The sequence below is a fragment of the Pinus tabuliformis genome, chromosome J (assembly GCF_031772625.1).
Source record: "Pinus tabuliformis cultivar Carrire ecotype Pingquan chromosome J, CPIR1, whole genome shotgun sequence".
Taxonomy (NCBI): domain Eukaryota; kingdom Viridiplantae; phylum Streptophyta; class Pinopsida; order Pinales; family Pinaceae; genus Pinus; species Pinus tabuliformis.
In genome coordinates, this window is record NC_142295.1 from 837862361 (window position 1) to 837880761 (window position 18401).

Below are 18401 nucleotides of genomic sequence, written 5' to 3' on the forward strand. Positions count from 1 at the left end.
GATTCTGTAAGCCTTGGATGAATTACTATATCCCACAAATATTCCCTTCTTGCTTGCTGGATCTAGCTTCTTCCTTTTGTCCTTGGGAATGTGGATATATACCGGACATCCAAATATTCGGAGATGGTCCACAGTAGGTTTCTTCCCAGTGAAGACTTCTTCAGGAGTTCGATTATTTAGAGACCTGTGGGGACTTCTATTTTGAATATAGACAGCAGTCTTTGTTGCTTCGCCCCATAGGAATTTCGGTAGATCTTGGTCATGAAGCATTGCCTTGACACTTTCTTCTATGGCTCTGTTCTTTCGTTTAGCTACTCCATTCTGCTCGGGATTATATGGAACTATGAACTCCCTCTTAATCCCAGCCTCCTTGCAAAAGGCTATAATTTCCTTAGAAGTGTATTCTCCATCGTTGTCAGATCTTAAAATCTTGATCTTTCTTTCTGTGAGATTTTCCACTTCAGCTTTGAATTCCTGAAATTTTGAAAAGACTTCATCTTTGGATTTAAGAAGGTAAACCCAAGTTTTTCTGGAGTGGTCATCTATAAAGGTGACATAGTATAGATGTCCTCCAAGAGATTTGGTCATGGGACCACATACATCAGTGTATGAGATCAAGTTTAAGAGAAATTCTTCGGCATAAATCACAAGATAAATCATTTGTCGACACGTTTCGAACCAACTAGTGTGGTTCATCGTCAGGACAAGTTGAAGAGACAGATCCAGCTTAGCATGTTAAATAGTTTGAGCAGAGCCTCCAACGGCTATCTCGACTAACGGCTACTTTTGACTTTAGGACCAGAGTCAAAATTATTACAATTTAATGGAAATACTAAATTGTAATAATTTTGACTCTGGTCCTAAAGTCAAAAGTAGCCGTTAGTCGAGATAGCCGTTGGAGGCTCTGCTCAAACTATTTAACATGCTAAGCTGGATCTGTCTCTTCAACTTGTCCTGACGATGAACCACACTAGTTGGTTCGAAACGCGTCGACAAATGATTTATCTTGTGACCTAATATAACTAATTTCCATTAAATTGTAATAATTTTGACTCTAGTCCTAAAGTCAAAAGTAGCCGTTTAGTCGAGATAGCCGTTGGAGGCTCTGCTCAAACTATTTAACATGCTAAGCTGGATCTGTCTCTTCAACTTGTCCTGACGATGAGCCACACTAGTTGGTTCAAAACGCGTCGACAAATGATTTATCTTGTGATTTACGCTGAAGAATTTCTCTTAAACTTGATATGGATCATAGAAGCCTCTATTCAACAATTGAATCCCTGTATGAGATCAACTGTTTCTTGAGCACGTGATGTGCTATGTCCAAATGGTTTCTTTGCAATCTTGCCCAACGCACGACCCTTACATACACCTTTATGTTCTTCCTTGAGACTCGGGATTCCATTTACTATGGAGTTTAGGGGAAGAATTTTGAAGTGAAGGTGACCCAATCCTCTATGCCATAATTTACATGGACAGATTTCAATATGAACACGTGCCTGATTTATAGGAGAAGCCAATCTATATAATCTACCTTCTCGTCACCAATGGTTCTAGCCTTTCCAATGCTTGAATCTTTAGCCCAAACAACTACCCTTCCATCTATAAAAGCAACTCTCTCACCCTTTTCTTCTAAAGATGAAATAGAAATAAGATTTTTGCACAGACTTGGAACATAAAGGATGTTGCTGAGATGAATGTTGCTTCTGTCTTCAAGCTTGATGGAGGTAGATCCGATGCCTTTCACTAGATAATTTTTGTTGTCACCAAGCTCCACAGAATAGGAAGACTTTCCCTTGGAGAGAGTCTTGAGTTGATGATGGTGTCCCGTCATATGTCTCGAAGCTCCACTGTCTATTACCCAAATGTTCTCATCTTGGAATGTGCCCGAGAGTGCGGAGAATAAGCCATCAACTTTTGTAGATCTATCAATTTTGGAGATCAAATAGACCCATACTTGCTTGATCTTTAGACCAATGAAACTTGACATAACTGATCTGAGGCTAGCCAATTTCTTCATGAGGGAGATGATCTTCTTCACGCCCTTTGTAGAACCACCCTCTGATACCATGTTGAGAAATTAAGGGCAATTTAAATATTCAATTTCTCTTAACTATGATAACTGCTTGTGATATTATTTCCTTAGATTCTGCTTCTTATTGTTAACATGTGTTATTATCATCAACCAGCTATCAAAACAAGAAGATCAAAAATGCACAAGTACACAAGATATTGGCACCAAGCCAGGGCAAAAACCTCTCCAAATCGTGAGAGGAAAAACCCTTTGAACTCTTTCTTATAGAATATTTATTGAGGAATTCCAAGACCCAAACTTTGACTCAACAATGCCTTCAACATCAAATGACAATACCTCCAAACATGTACCCAAACAAATTGTCTCCTTCTGCAATTCTGAACAGTATAGTAGGTCTGCAACAAGAGTATGACAATCAACAAATATGGTCTAGGGTAGGCATATCTAGCCTCCACTTATCCTCGCACTTCTTGTAGACCCATTATACATATAATAACTTGTTGATTTGAGCTTGATCTGAGACCCTCGTGATGCCAAAGGAGTGATTGTTCTAGAGCAGCGAGAATAAAACCTTCCACTTCATAATGTAGACACATGTGCTAGGAGAGTTAGGGCTCTTCTAGCCCTTTGATGACTTCAATCTCCTTGGCAATGACTTCCTCCTTCAAACTGCGGCTAGATCAGACCTCTAACCCAATAACATACTCATATAACGTGATGCCTTAGATCAGATCAGAATGTCGCACGTGTGAACAGACTTGATGATGAACTCGGATGAGGGAACAAACTTCCTCATTGACTGCGGCTACCTTTTCTTCGACCCTTTCACTTCGCTTTTCCTTCATGAATGAATGAGAATGAATGTGTGCCTTGAGGAGGTATCAACGCTGCCTTTATATAGGCTTGCCTCCTCATCTCTAGGCCGACGTGATCCCTTGATTAGGCTGACATAATAAGAGGCTTCCATAATTGTCCAAATGAATTATTTCAAGCAATTTCTTTGCATCAATTCAGTGGGTACATGTTGGAGTATTTCATTGATGATCTAGAAGGACTTTTGACTTATGAAAATTACATTTACAAGTGTAACAATACATGATTGTCTTCATTTTACATGACTCATCCTAAGGCTCTCAATTGGAGCCACAACTAGACCAAGAAACTTCTTGAGCTGAAATCCATGTCTCTAGCAAAAATATAAAAAAATTTCTTGATACAAAATTACATCATTACAATATTTGATATTATGAAGATTGAACCTAGTTACACTATTTTCAACACAAACTCCACCATGGACAACTCATATGATGGAGATGATATTTTTATTGGATTCCTCTTTCCGAGAGGTGCAAAATTTGATCTAAATATCATCTCATTCTGACAAGTAGAAATGGAATTATGAATTTATTTCTTCTATGGACAAGTTGTCAAGGTCAGCCAAAAGTCTAATGTAGGCTCATGAAGCCCAACAAATGTGTCTCTTCACCCTCAACGTTGTGTATAAATAGAAGAGGCATTTTCCTCATTTGGACACACCTCAACACACATCTTTCTCTCTCTTCTTCTCATTGGTTCGTACAACAAACAGGAGCATCTTCTTCTCTAGGCGTTGACTTGGGTTGACTGAAATTGCAAGCCGAAAATTTCGAACTCTCTTTTGGGCAAATTATAGGGATGTTGACAATGTTGACCGAGGGTCAAACTCACTCCTTTGACCGCATTTTTCAGGAAGGAAATCTGATTTCCTTAGGCCGCATCTCCTAGCACAGAAAACGAGGAATTTGTAGCTGTTTGACTAGCGTTGACCGCAGGGCCATTGACTACAGTGTTGACTTTGCATTGATCAAGTTTAATTGAGAATTTCAGGGCTATTTTGGGTTGATTCAAACTGTATTTGGAGGCCAAGTTGACTGGGTTTGACTGAACTCATTTGGAGGACTTTTTATGCTAGTTTGACAAACGTTGACTTTTTGGTTAGGGCATATAGTTTGATTGGACTGTTTTACAGTGATTGGGCAAGGAAATTTTGTATGATGTACTCTCTCTCTGCTGACTTTTGAAGAATAATAAGAAGATTTGATCAAAGTTCCCCACATCAGGGTTTTTCTTTGGCATCTGCCAAATATTGTATCCTCTTGTCTTGGCTTGTCTTCTGCCTATTGTTTATGTTCTATCTACATTTACTATCAATATTAATGAGATTGCTACTCTGGAATTTGATATTCGGTTTATAAGAAAAATTGAAGTAAATTGCTCTAAAGCATAGAACATACCATTGTTATCTAAAATTAACAAAAAAACACGTTTGGATGTTGCTTCTCATTGGGGTCTGCTTCAATTTCTTGGATGAGCAAGAAGCATGAATCAGTTGCCTTAAGCACCGCCAAGGCTGAATACATTGCAACTAGTATGCCCTGTTGTGATTAGTGAGCTATTTGAGCACGCATTGGATACCATTGTGATCTTCTGTGACAACCACGGTGGGATTTTCCTTTTAGAGAATCCCGTGTTCCATACCCGAACCAAGCACATTGATAACGGGTACCACTTTATCCGGGATATGGTACAACAAGGAGCAATAAGGCTCCAACGCATCAGGACTGATGAGTAGGTCACATATGTCCTCACAAAGCCCTCAGGGAAGGTCAAATTCTTAGCTTTCTGAGAGAGACTTGGAGTCGTGGAAAGACCCTCCCATGAGGGTCCCGCTTGAGTTGAACACTAAACTCTGGGAGATCCTGGGAGCTTGGGGTACCATAGGGTGAGTGGTTCACCTTCCCCTATTGGTGCGTTGTGTACAGGTTGAGTGGTTCACCTTCCCCTGTGATACCCCATGATGGTTGACATGTGTGTAGGGTGAGTGGTTCGCCTTCCCCTACGAGACACGTGTGTAGGGTGAGTGGTTCACCTTCCCCTACAATTGATATATGCATAGGATGAGTGGTTCATCTTCTCCTATGGCATATAAGCAGGATGAGTGGTTCACCTTCTCCCACTGATGCCCTAGCATACATCCTACCCATGTAGTCCGGGACTCATGGGAAGTACCTCTCATCTGGCCAATGAGTTGGGAAAAGAGGATAGGGACCATAACACTACAAATGGACGCATCGTGTACTTCCATACTCCCTATGTCTAGGATGCATGGTGTTTAACAACTTGATCATTCAGGATCAAATCTGATTTGGGTTCTACCCTTGGATTGACTTTTATCAGTGGAGAGTGGCAAGGTCTTGTGACTCACTTTCGATCAATTCTTCTTCATTATTACATCATTGTTCATCAGAGTTGAGACAAGATACAAAGATGGTACATGACGACAGGATGGCATGATGATTGATGGATTGGTAGGTGGAATTGTCCCTAGTTGAGAGGGAGTGTTAAAGTTGGAAACTAGGGCCAAATTCCACTATTGGACAGCTCATTTGATGGAGATGATTATTGCTTTGAATTCCTCATTTTAAGAGGACCAAATTCTACCTAAAGATCATCAAAATTGGACAAGCAGAAATGTGTTTTTGAATTTATGCCCACACGTGTAAAATGTCAAGGTTGGCCACATCATCATGTAAGCTCATGAAGCCCAATGGACGGTCACTTCACCCTCAACGACTTGTATAAATATAAGCGACTTCTCACCTCATTTGGCATCATCATCACACACACATTTCTTCTCTCTCCTTCTCTCATTGGTTCATACAACTATTGGGCAGATCTACTCTCACACGTGTGGTAAGGAGGACGAATTTTCTGGGCAGATTGCAGGGCCGAATTTCAAGACTGTTGTAGGGGTTTGACCAGCTTTGATCAAGGAGTGTTTGACTGAGTTTGACTGCGATTTTCTTGGGATTATTTCTGTTTCTTTAGGCCGCATTGGAGGGCACAAAAATCGAGGAAGTCTGGGCACTTTGACCACATGCCAATTGCAGACTTTGACCTTAGACCTCTTCTATGCATTGACCAGGTTTGACTGCTATTTGACCAGCTAAGGAGGTCGAATTAGATGACCTTTGACCGAGCTGCAAGGGGACTGTTTTGACCCTTGACAATTGACTGGTTAGGGCACATGCTGCTGCTGTTTGACTGCTGTTGACTAAGGACAGATTGCAGATTTTGGCTTATGTGGGACAGTGATTTGACAAGTCAAGTTTGACTTTGACTTTACTTTTTGTACTCTCTCTTTGCTGAACATTTGATATAATAATAAGAAGATTTGATCAAAGGGCTTTCCCCATCTTGGGGTTTGTCCCTGGCATCCGCCAAATCTGGTGTCCTCTTTGTCTTGGCTTGTCTTCTGCATTTTATTTTATGTTCTATATACAGTTACTGTCAATGTGATTGCTATTGGAAAACTAAATTGAAATTGTCATTGGGCTGTTAAAGGAACAGTGAAGTAATTGTGCTAAGCATAGAACATACCCTTGTTAACTAAAATTAACAATAGAGTAATGCTAGGAGACATGTGTGACAAGCTCAGTAGAGTTCATAGTAGTAGAGGAGTTGTTTCTGTACATAGGTTTGGCGAGCAGAGAACAAAGGTCACAAAATGGCCAGGGTTGCTAAAATTATTGGTTTGGTGAGCAGAGAACAAAGGTCATGAAATGGCTAGTGTTGCTAGAATTATCTCTGCGGGAAGTTACAGCAGACAGAGTTCTGGCACCTCAGAAATAAATGGGGATAGGGTTGAGGAATGCCAGACTTGAGGAAGACAGGTATGGCGGTTTCAACGAACACAGATTTGACAGAGTTCTGAGCAGCACTTATGGAGCTCTGATACTACTGTTAGAGTACACACAAAAAATAGACCAGAAATAGATAATACCTCACAAGCAAATGCAAGAGATAAATTATAAGTGTGAAATACATTTCATTAATCAAATGTACATATAAATACATTTTTATGACCCTTGTTTTCATATTCCAAGAGGTCTCTTGGACTTTTCACGACTGTTGGCATTCATTTGAGGCTTTTTGCCTTCCTCTCAAGTAGAGAAGCCAAATTTACATAATCCAAGAGGATTATGTTTCCAACATTTCCAAATATGGAAATATTGTATGGTACATCTAGAATGTTTCATAAGCATTGTACGGTAGGGCTGGCGGTGTTTCCAAGGTGTGGGCACTTTTTTGGAAGTTTCCAGGTTGACCTAAGTGCACGAGAGGGGCTTGGGACCCATAGGAAATATCGTTGTGTGTGTGTGCCAACATCCCTTTAAGACAAAGCAAAGAAGGGGATTGAGCTTTGATGAGCTTGTGACTTTGGTAATTAATGGTGATATTAAGTTCTTAAACTAAAAGTTGACATTCTTGTTTATTATACCTTTTCTAGACATTCTCATTTACCTTACTTTTGACATTCTCCTTTATCTTACCTTTTCTATCCTTTTGCTTAAATTTTTAACATTACCATTAATTGTTTTAGGATGTTTGAGAGACTTCATATAGAGAAAGTGAAATTTCATATCTCATTCAGAATTCAGCATGCTTAACAGTTTTCAGGATTTTAGGATTAACAGGATTGCAGCATTTCCATTGAATTCTAGCATGTATGAGGCTATGGGATTGGCATTAGTCAACACCACCAAGCTATGGCATTTTGCATCATGTGATCATCTATGGTTTTAATATAGACATGGGTCTCCTCCCAAAATGTTATTTAGAGTTTCATTCTTATTTTCTTGTGCTATAATGTGTTATTTGAAAAAAAAACCTATATACCAAGTTTCCCCCACGCACGCATTTTGGGGGTGTCACGTTTCTAGGCAGTCCCCTTTCAGAAACTTGTACACATTTCTGTGTTTGGTGCAACTTAGGTTTTAAGCTTGCTAATGCCTACTTGTATTGTATTGCTCAGGAACTTGCTATTCAGTTGTATTCTTTTATGATTCTTGTAATTTGTGGTGAAAACAAGTTTTAAGATACTGGATAGGATTCCTCCGATTATACTATCTGTATCGTTTCTTAAAAATGTGATTACATTTAACTAGTAAGAATCTTAGGTGTAGCTTTGGATTTCAGCGTATGTATTTTGATTTCTATCTTGACAGTTGTCCATCTATCTTGTTATATTCTGAATGCAGTATGATCCTCCACAAGACCCTAATGTATTTGTACATAGGGTTGGTCGAACAGCACGAATGGGAAGATCTGGGAATGCACTTGCGTTCCTCCTACCTAAGGTTGAATTCTTAGCTCTAGAATTAATATAATAGTTTTTTTTCTTATGCACATGCTAGCATAATTTTGCATGGTCATTAAAATTTCTGTTGAGAATTGCAGGAAGATGCTTATGTGGAGTTTTTGCGTATCCGGAAGATCCCTCTTCAAGAGAAAAAATCTTCAGTGACTACTTCTGACATTATTCCACAGGTTTGATACAATTGATTTTTCTTATTTTTTAAAAATTATATATGGTATGAAATACTATTTTAGTATTTTATGATGAACAGCATAATAACTTGATATGAGTGAAATGGTGTGGATTTTTCATTTGCATCGCATTGATAGTTGGATAGAGAAGCTTTGTGATTCTGAGGCCTTTTGTAGCATGCCTGTCACTTAAAATATCATTGAGGGCACAAGAGAGTAGATGCTAAAAACCTAAAATTAGAAAGTGAAAACAGAGACTGAACTTATAGTTCTGATCATGACCATGCTTTTGATATTTTATTCATGTTGTTAATATGAGTTGAGCTATTCATTATAGTCCGTTTTCTTTAACTGATGCTTCTTATGAAGATATTCAGACTTACTGACGTGTGCTTTATGGTAGATATCTAATAATAATGACAAATCTTGGAGTCTCACACAGTCAAGGGTGGACATTGATGACTCTATGTTTCAACCTTCAATATAATATCAGCACAAGAGAGTTGGCATTTGATTGGCCGGTTATCCCAGACAGACTTTTAGATTACCCTGTTTAAGCCCCCAGTTCTCTTTGTTAAGTGAAATTCTTTTCCTCACACTGCGTCATTTCATGAAACTCTTATCTCATGTTTTTATATAAGAACTTAATTAACAGGGTTTTGTAAATCTTGCAAATTAAGTATGTTGCAGCTGTGTGTCTTCTCCCACAGGTAATATAATAGTGTTGTTTGCCGTGACTAGAATAGTTTGAACCCAATGAACTTGTTCAAATATCTTTTGAATTCTTTGAACCTCTATGCCTTTGTGGTACAGCTCTTCCCGGTAAGCAGTATATCGTGGTTTTGTGGAAGCCACTTTACTATGAATTGTTATTGTCTTACCATTACTTTTTTGTCATTGAACTATGGATAAGTTTTGTCATCGAACTATGTACAATTATATTTTCCATTTTCCAACTGAATTGATTGCTGTGTCATGGATGTATTTATTTGAATTGACATCTTTAGATCACGCTAAACAAGTCATTATATCTGCAACTGTGTCCTTTTTTGAACTGGACACTACCAAAAGTTTCCTTTGAGAGTTAAAATATGTACAGAATGCCTGATCAAAATGTTTTTCCATAGGCCACTTTTGGGTACTTTCTCCTTTCTATGCAACTTCAGCAAAATAAGATATTTTTCATTGAAAATTAATGCAAAACCTTAGGTATATTTTTGTGTTATCAACATCATTTTCTTAGCATACGTGATTTCAGAAATATCTGTTGCCTGTAAGTAAATTCTAAGTTTGCTAGTTGGTCACCTACCTAATAATATCCCTATAGATACTTGCAGCTGCAAAGGAGGTTGAAGTTGTTGATTGCTGTGTCATGGATGTATTTATTAGCATATGTGATTTCAGAAATATCTGTTGCCTGTAAGTAAATTCTAAGTTTGCTAGTTGGTCACCTACCTAATAATATCCCTATAGATACTTGCAGCTGCAAAGGAGGTTGAAGTTGTTGATTGCTGTGTCATGGATGTATTTATTTGAATTGACATCTTTAGATCAGGCTAAACAAGTCATTATATCTGCAACTGTATCCTGTTTTGAACTGGACACTGCGAAAAGTTTCCTTTGAAAGTTAAAATATGTACAGAATGCCTGATCGAAATGTTTTGCCATAGGCTGCTATTGGGTACTTTCTCTTTTCTATTCAACTTCAGCAAAATAAGATATTTTTCGTTGAAAATTATCGCAAAACCTTAGGTATATTTTTGTGTTATCAACGTCATTTTCTTAGCATACATGATGTCAGAAAGATCTGTTGCCTGTAAGTAAATTCTATGTTTGCTAGTTGGTCACCTACCTAATAATATCCCTATAGATACGTGCAGCTGCAAAGGAGGATCGAGATGTAATGGAGAAGGGATTGAAGGCTTTTGTGTCATTTATTCGTGCATACAAAGAGCACCATTGTTCCTATATCTTCAGGTATTTGTTTTAATAGTTTAAACTTTACTGCATAGTCAACTAGATACAAGACAGGAAGAGATAGATGGTATTCATATTTTAGGAGTGAATGATTTGTGTCAGATGGAAAGAATTGGAGGCAGGGAAGCTAGCAATGGGATATGGTCTACTGCAGCTTCCATCTATGCCTGAGCTTAAGCGGCGCACTTTGTCAACTGATGGTTTTGTGCCTGTTGAAGGCATTGATCTGGGAGCGATCAAATATAAGTATGTTGATACATGTCAATTGTATGCTCTTAAAAAGGGTTTGCATGTTCAAACTTGTAATAGAAATTTTTTCCAACTGATGGTTTTGTGCCTGTTGAAGGCATTGATCTGGGAGTGATCAAATATAAGTATGTTGGTACATGTCATTTGTATGCTCTTAAAAAGGGTTTGCATGTTGAAACTTGTAATAGATATTTTTTCCTGTTGACATTCATGCAGAGATAAAGCTCGTGAGAAACAACGTCAAAGGAACTCAGCTAAGAAAGAACAAACAAGAACTCATTGTGCAGAGAAAGTAGAACGACATAAAGTTGTGAGCAATGATGGTGCAGGGAAGAAATGCAGCAGACAGCGACGTGCTGTCCAAGCCATTGAAGACGAGGAGGAAATGGAACGGGATTATCACTTGCTTAAGAAGTTAAAGAAAGGAGTTATTAGTGAAAGAGAATTTGCAAGAGCAACATATACTGAAGATTGTTTAGATGAGGATGATGATGGGGATGAGCATGCAGATGATGATATTTCTGTGCCGTCAACTCCAACTGGTCAGATTGAGGAACCATCCTCAAATCTCCCTTCACAAGTCCAGACTGCAAAGAAAAACAGTCATCAAAACTCAAAACATTTGCGTTTGCATAAATTGGGAAGAAAGCAACAATCAATGTCTGTAAAGACAAGTGCAATTGCCAAAATTGGCAAACATCATTTGAAAGGTTCCTGTAATAGGTATATGTTGAAACAGAGAAAGGGATCAAAGAAGAGAGGGCAGAGTAGGAGGAAAAGTTAAGATAATTTTTCTTCCTTCTTTCATTATGGTGATGGTGGTGGAGTTGCTATTCATATGTATTTCTCTGGAAACTTCTTGTGGTTTTGTATCTTTGTATTTTTCTAAGTTGCGCAAGTTTTCAGAATGGGGGGATGGGGGTTACATGGGTACAGGTTTCTGGAATGGCGGGAAGTTTCTCCCCAGATTTCCATGGAACAACCAAATTTTTAAACAGTTTTGAAAATTCTCAAAACAAAAATAATGACCATTCATGAGTCCTTGATATCAGAAAGTAAAACTAAAAACTAAAATTATAAGGTCCAATATTTTTTATCGTGCAAACTTGAGACTTTTTTGTTCTCTCGGGATTTCAAGTGAGCTTTCAATGATTTTATGAGTTCACCATTTTTCATCCAGAAAGATAAATGGCATTGTGTCCTGTGGTTCTGGTCTGATTCTTTGTGAGCATTTTTGTATAGCTTTAACTGTTGTATCAGTCCTTCCTGATCTAGTGTTTAGCACCTTTTGCGGCATTGTTCTAAGCTCGTTTCTGAATATGATTATATTTTGAAGAATAACATTTCTAATTAGTTTTTTCACTTGTACAGCTGCTTGGCAGATGAACTTCTTTGATAGCATCCTCCTGGGTTCTGGTTTTACCTGGCTAATCATTTTTTTTACAAGGTATATGGAGGACATGGAAATACGAGTATCCGATATGGGACCCATTGCCCCAGAAACAAAAAGATCCAGTGTTTCCAGAAAATAGAATATTTACAAAACATTTGGAATCCGTCCAAATCTCAAGTTACCCTTCACCTACACAATGAGAGACGGTAAAAGCTCTTTTTCTACAGCTGAGAGTGAGAAAATAGCAATGAAAAAATGCCTTTTAGAGTCGAATAGGGAGGACAATTCTACGACACGTCTGACACATGTTTGGCAAATGTCCTGTTTTAGGAAGTGTGCCAGATATGTCAAACACATGTCATAGCGCATCATGTGTTTGGATATAGGATATGGACACGACATCCCTTGGGGTCAGGCTTTGTTACTCAGGGTTTCATGTTTTATAATATCCAACACCGTTTGATCATGGGTTTCATGTTTTATGATATCTAGCACCATTTGAATCATCAGAGATGATTGAAAGAATACCAAGAAAATATTATGCTGGTTGTACATATCTAAATGACAGAGTAACTGCATATGTACCATATGAATAATATATATATATAAATAGTAAAATTAATATAAATAATAATACACATAAACAATGATTAATTAACTAATAATTAGTAGGGAACATGTATGTTTTTGTAGACATGACCGTTCGTGAAAGGGTACTTACTTGGCTATATATACAAGACCCTTACTCTCAATTGTATCATATTCTTATTCATACATTTTATATATATTCTTGTATTCTCAATGGAGATCTACATTTTCCAAGTTTTTTGGAGTATTTAACCTGAAGAACATTTGGTATCAGAGTTGTTCGATTCTCTGGCCGCTCACCGTTGCACAGAGCCCCGTTCTCTGATCCAGGTCTTTGGCCGTCGAAATTCGTCAACTTCGTTTCCGTTGAAGCGTTTTGCTACAAGCTTTTGGAGGTTTTCCATTTTTGCTATCATGCCCTTGGCCATTTAAAAAAAGAAAGAAAAAATACATATTAGGAGGTTCTAAAAAAGGAATGATTAATTTTTTTTTTATAGAAAAAAGTGATATTTAAAAAAAAGTTATAAGAAAAATTAATATAGAAAAAAAAGCAACAAAAAAATATATTATTAAAAAAAATATAAGAAAAAAAATACAAAAAAAAAAAACGTACCTGGTTGCTGCTTGACTGTTACTTCGATAGTGGGACAAAAACCACCACCACTGTCACAACCAACCAATTCGACCACTGTGCCCTAGGCTTTTTCTGCTTACTATCGCCGTTACCACCATTCTTTTCGCTCGTGCATACCACAACCATCACAATCGTCACCTAATTTTAGCTCTGCCGTCCCTGTCACCATTCGTTCGAGTCGTTCGCAGCTCCGTCACTGCTATCCCAATCAATAATCATTATCTTTTTCACTATCTACCCTAGCCACAGTCAGATCTTCCTTCATCCTATGTACGTACGACTAATCTCCACTACATACATCTTTGCAAAGTTCTGTAACACTCCGTTGACCCCAATCAACCATTGTTAGCCACCAACTAATTTTGCCATCGACTCGTATGTTGGCAGTGTAATCTAACGCTACCCTTTCCCTTAAGAGCCAAACCCTCCTGCACACCCAACTGCGGAACACATCCCTGCCCTCCAACACTACGCTGTAACTTCCCTTCACGCTCGTGCAACCAGCCAAAACTGATTTCGAGCCGCAACCTCTCACCTGCAGCCGCTTTTCTAACACTTTCGATTGTCCACCACCTTCCTGCCAACCGACTTGACGCCACCATAAATCGATAACCACTCAAACCATCGCTACCAACTAACCATGCAATTACTGTCGTCACTCGACGTTGGTACAATTGCAATGTTGTACCCTCCATAGTTGCCCTTCAGTTTTTCCATTCCTGCCATAGTGCACATCGTTGCCTTACGCATTTTAGACTAGGAATCATTACCGTTTGTACAATAAAAAAATTAAATTAAATTTTACCCTACCTTTTCGCACAGTGACGAAAAAAAGACGTACGGTAACATTCCTTTGAGGGCCAAGATATTGGGAATTAATAATCTTAATTTTTTTTTTTTAATAAATAAATTATAATGTTAAATTATTTTATATAGTATTAAATTACTGTTTATATAATAATAAGGAAAAAAGATATATATATATATATATATATATATATATATATATATATATATAGATTAAAGGGATAATTTTTATTAAAAAAAAATCTCCTTTTAATATTCAAATGATTTTTTTTTTTCAAAAAAAAAAAGAAAAAAGAAAAAAGAAAAGGGAAGTAAAACATAGGTATCGAAGATATATATATATATATATAGATTAAAGGGATAATTTTTATTAAAAAAAAGTCTCCTTTTAATATTCAAATGATTTTTTTTTTTCAAAAGAAAAAGAAAAAGAAAAGGTAGAAAAGGAAGTAAAACATAGGTATCGAAGAATTTTTGAAATCAAGGAATTATGGAGTCTAATTTAGAAATAAAGGCCGAAAGATTCTTAAAAGCTAAATATAACTGTGCCTCAGTGCTATTTAGAATTAAAAGACATATTGTGGGAAAAAATGTTATTATCACTATCTCGTCAGCTAAAAAAATGATATAAAACCCAAAAATACGAGTCAAATATAATCAAAAAATTAGATTGTTATAACAACAAAACATATGACATAACCAATTTACAATTAAACATTGGAGATTATACATTCATATCACGATACTCAGTTCAAACCCTATGGAGTGATCAATGTGGCATTATTTTAGGTTCAACTTGGATGGATACCCTAGGTTTCTTTATCTTGAATACAAAAAAGAAGTTTTTGATATTTTCACACACAAAGAGAAAAATAACATTACAAGATGTTGCATTAAAGCCAAATTCAATAACACCAGAAGGCATAAAAGATATTTCAAAAATAAATTCTCGAAAAGGTAAAAAAGTACTACAAAATATGTAAAGAGAAGTTGATAAGATCACCACTGACAAAAATGAAGAAGTTTCTCAGCTTAAATACCATAACAAAAAATTACTAACACAAATCAATAAGCTTAAGAAGGACAAGAAGTCATTAAAAGACAAGTTAGAACAACTTACCCAAGAAGTATTGAAGTCTCCATTTGTAACAATCCAGGTTGAAGATAAGGAAACACATATCGATCGAGTGAATGTCACAACACAAGAAGAAGACAAGTAGGTTGAAGAAAATACACACTTAGATATTGCAATTCAGACGATGAACATCCCAAGTGAAGGTTATGTAACCAACTCAACAACATTTTCACGAGAAGAAAATCAAAAAATTACCACACCCTTACTAAAGGAAAGTCAAAACAAAAGAATTCCCTATCAACATCCGAATCAGGGGAGTAGACAACTCAATCAAGCTACGTATTTGTACCATTCAGAATAGAATAACAAATTGATGTTACGAAGAGTATTGAAGTAAACTCAATCCAATACTACAATGATAGTTCGTTACAAATTTCCAGTGATCAGAATATTCCACAGAAGATTAATCTAGGATGGTTAGATCCATTTTTAGGCCGACAATTTTGTTTATCACTCAAAGGATCATATTGTCTTGTTTCGACGAAGATTGCGATTTCGAGACAAGAAGACATTTGAACAGAAAAAACAGATCAAACCTTTCATCAGTAAGCTTTGACGACAACTTTTTTGAGGAGGAAGGCAATGTTATGAATAAAATATATATATAAATAGTAAAAATAATATAGATATTAATAGACATAAACAATGATTAATTAACTAATAATTAGTAGGGAATATGCATGTCTCTACAAACATGGTGTTCATGAAAGGGTACTTCCCTGACTATATATACATGACCCTCACTCTCAATTGTACCATATTCTTATTCATACATTTTATATATATTCTTGTATCCTCAATGGAGATCTACATATTCCAAGTCTTCTGGAGTATTTAACCTGAAGAACGAACTTTGTTCGTTCCAGGAGTAAAATACAAATGTGTGTCATGCAAATGGTAAATCCCAATTCTATTAGCCAGAGCAAGATAGACACCAATAATTTTTCTTAGGGTTGGAAGCCTTCTCTGAGATTTAGTTTTTGGTTTGTACTCTAGTAAGCTTGATTACCTAATATAGTTTAAGTCTCATTTGAGCAACAATGCTTTCAATTTTGGTGGTAACAACAATACAATGCTTTTGATTTTGGAGGAAATAGCGACAATATCTGTGAACCTCTTTCCTTGGAAATGCACGCAACCTACTTATTTTGCAGTGTTCAAAATTAAACTTACAATTGCAATTAACACAGTTTTCTTTCTAAATTCTAATGTGTCAAAATTTTCTTACATGTTACTCTCGATGTTATTGCACCAAGAGGCGCTCTCCAGCCTTATGTTATGTTATGTCATTTTGACTCAGTCAAATTACCTAAACATAAAAATAAAATAAAACATATATATATATATATATATATATATATATATATATATATATATAAACCAGCCTAGATCCATATTAACTCCAGATCTATCAAGCGTCGAGAGGGATAAAATCTCTCAAAATGCAAAACTCTTATTTTCTAGACTCAATTAGGTTTTTTATTTTTTGTTAACCCCTAAATATGCTTCCTATAAGTCTAGAGGGTTAAAGGGCATCTTGCATCATTTTATTGGTGATTAGCGATGGATTTCATGGATTGGTACGAGTCATGTGATATCCCTCTTGGGAAAATTACCCTTATGGGTGAAATACTAGGTTAGTGTTTCAAAAAGCACATGTTAGACTTGTATTTTATAGTAGTATCAAAATACTTTTTCAATCTTTAAAACAATGATGATATTGACTGCAGAATCAATGTAAATAAGAATAGTTGATTTCACCAACAACCTAAGTTACCAGAAAACGGATATGGGTACGGGGTTTGAAATGGATACGACAAATTTTCAAAAAATCTGGATACGATACGGCAGGAAACGGCACATATATATATATATATATATATATATATATATATATATATTAAAAATAAAAATTCATATTACCATTCATATTTCAGAATCTAAATTATCATCTATGATCTATCATGATTCATGATTCATCATCATCAATTCAAGTTTCAAGTTTCAACATATGCCATATGGCATAAACATTCAACATTGCCATCATCATTAACGATTATTATAACATTCATGATTCAAGTTTCTAGTTTCAACATATCATCAAGTTTTTGTTTCAAATTTCAAACATCAAGTTATCTAATATCAAGGAAGTTCATTTACTGGTTTGCCTAGAGGATTACATGACGTGAATGCATGTAGCAGAAACACCAGCAATAAAGAAAAAGGTACCTCAGCACTGAGCATGAGCAAACACTTTCCCACCACATATATTACCATCATTTTAGATAAATTTAAGATCTTACTTAGCTGCAAATAGTTTCACAACTCTCTTTTAAAGTTTAATAATCTTTTTTGAATATCAAGATGTTGACTGTACTTTTAGATGTATGTGTTCCACAGTTCCACTTTGTCGATTCAAGATTGAAGACTGAACTTTGAAGTTTGAAGTCTGTACAGTGTAAATTTGTCTGTACAAGGTTACCATGGAAATGCCAATTAATGGCAATGTGAATGTACATTATGAAAGTTGAAACATTCAATGGCTATTATCTTGTGACAAAAATTTGGGGAACTGCTGTACAATATGAATTTGGCATAGAGTCTGGAGTCTAAAGATTGTCCCAACAAAGTGGACACACCAACCCCCAACAAAACAAGATACCTCAGCATCTCTTTCCTTTCAAAGTACACACAAAACACATGAACTAAACTCAGCTCAGAAAACGGGTCAGCTCTAAGTATATATGCACAGGTTGGCCTAGCAGTTCTGAATATAATCAATCCAAGTTTTCAAAACCTAAGGTTAGGTCACCTAAGTATGTTTTAGCCTTTAGGACAGCTCATTTAACCCTTGAAAAAAAATCACTGCCGCAGTATATAAATTCCTCCAAATAAAATGGCCCATTCAAAAAAAATACCATCAAAGGGTTTGAATTTGCCCCTTCTACAAATTCTGAAATATGAACAGTGTGCAGGCCTCACACTTTGGACAGAGGTTAGATATCCGTGTGGAGGTTGGATTTTGCATCCAATCTGGTCATTCTTCACTACAGCAAGGCCCTGAAACGTATTTTTTTTTTAAAACGGTAGGTTTTTTTCCGGAAAACGCCTGGAAAACGGCTAGGGAAAAAACGGCCCGTTTCCAAATCATAAAACGGCACCCAAAACGTTTTTAAGCCATTTTTTTGCCGTTTCCGTACTGCATACGTATCAG

The 18401-nt window shown here is 36.5% G+C and overlaps 1 protein-coding gene across 1 annotated transcript in view; it reads left to right on the top strand.

The window, feature by feature from the left end:
- Window positions 1-11576, top strand: part of LOC149229315 (DEAD-box ATP-dependent RNA helicase 18-like) — a 66249-nt gene extending 54673 nt beyond the window's left edge. The window contains exons 2-6 of the mRNA XM_089378570.1: window positions 8116-8214; window positions 8315-8404; window positions 10275-10381; window positions 10484-10627; window positions 10847-11576. Coding sequence (XP_089234696.1) covers window positions 8116-8214; window positions 8315-8404; window positions 10275-10381; window positions 10484-10627; window positions 10847-11414 — 1008 coding nt within the window. The 3' untranslated portion in view covers window positions 11415-11576. The remainder of the gene's footprint in view (window positions 1-8115; window positions 8215-8314; window positions 8405-10274; window positions 10382-10483; window positions 10628-10846) is intronic.
- The last annotated feature ends 6825 nt before the right edge of the window (window positions 11577-18401 follow it).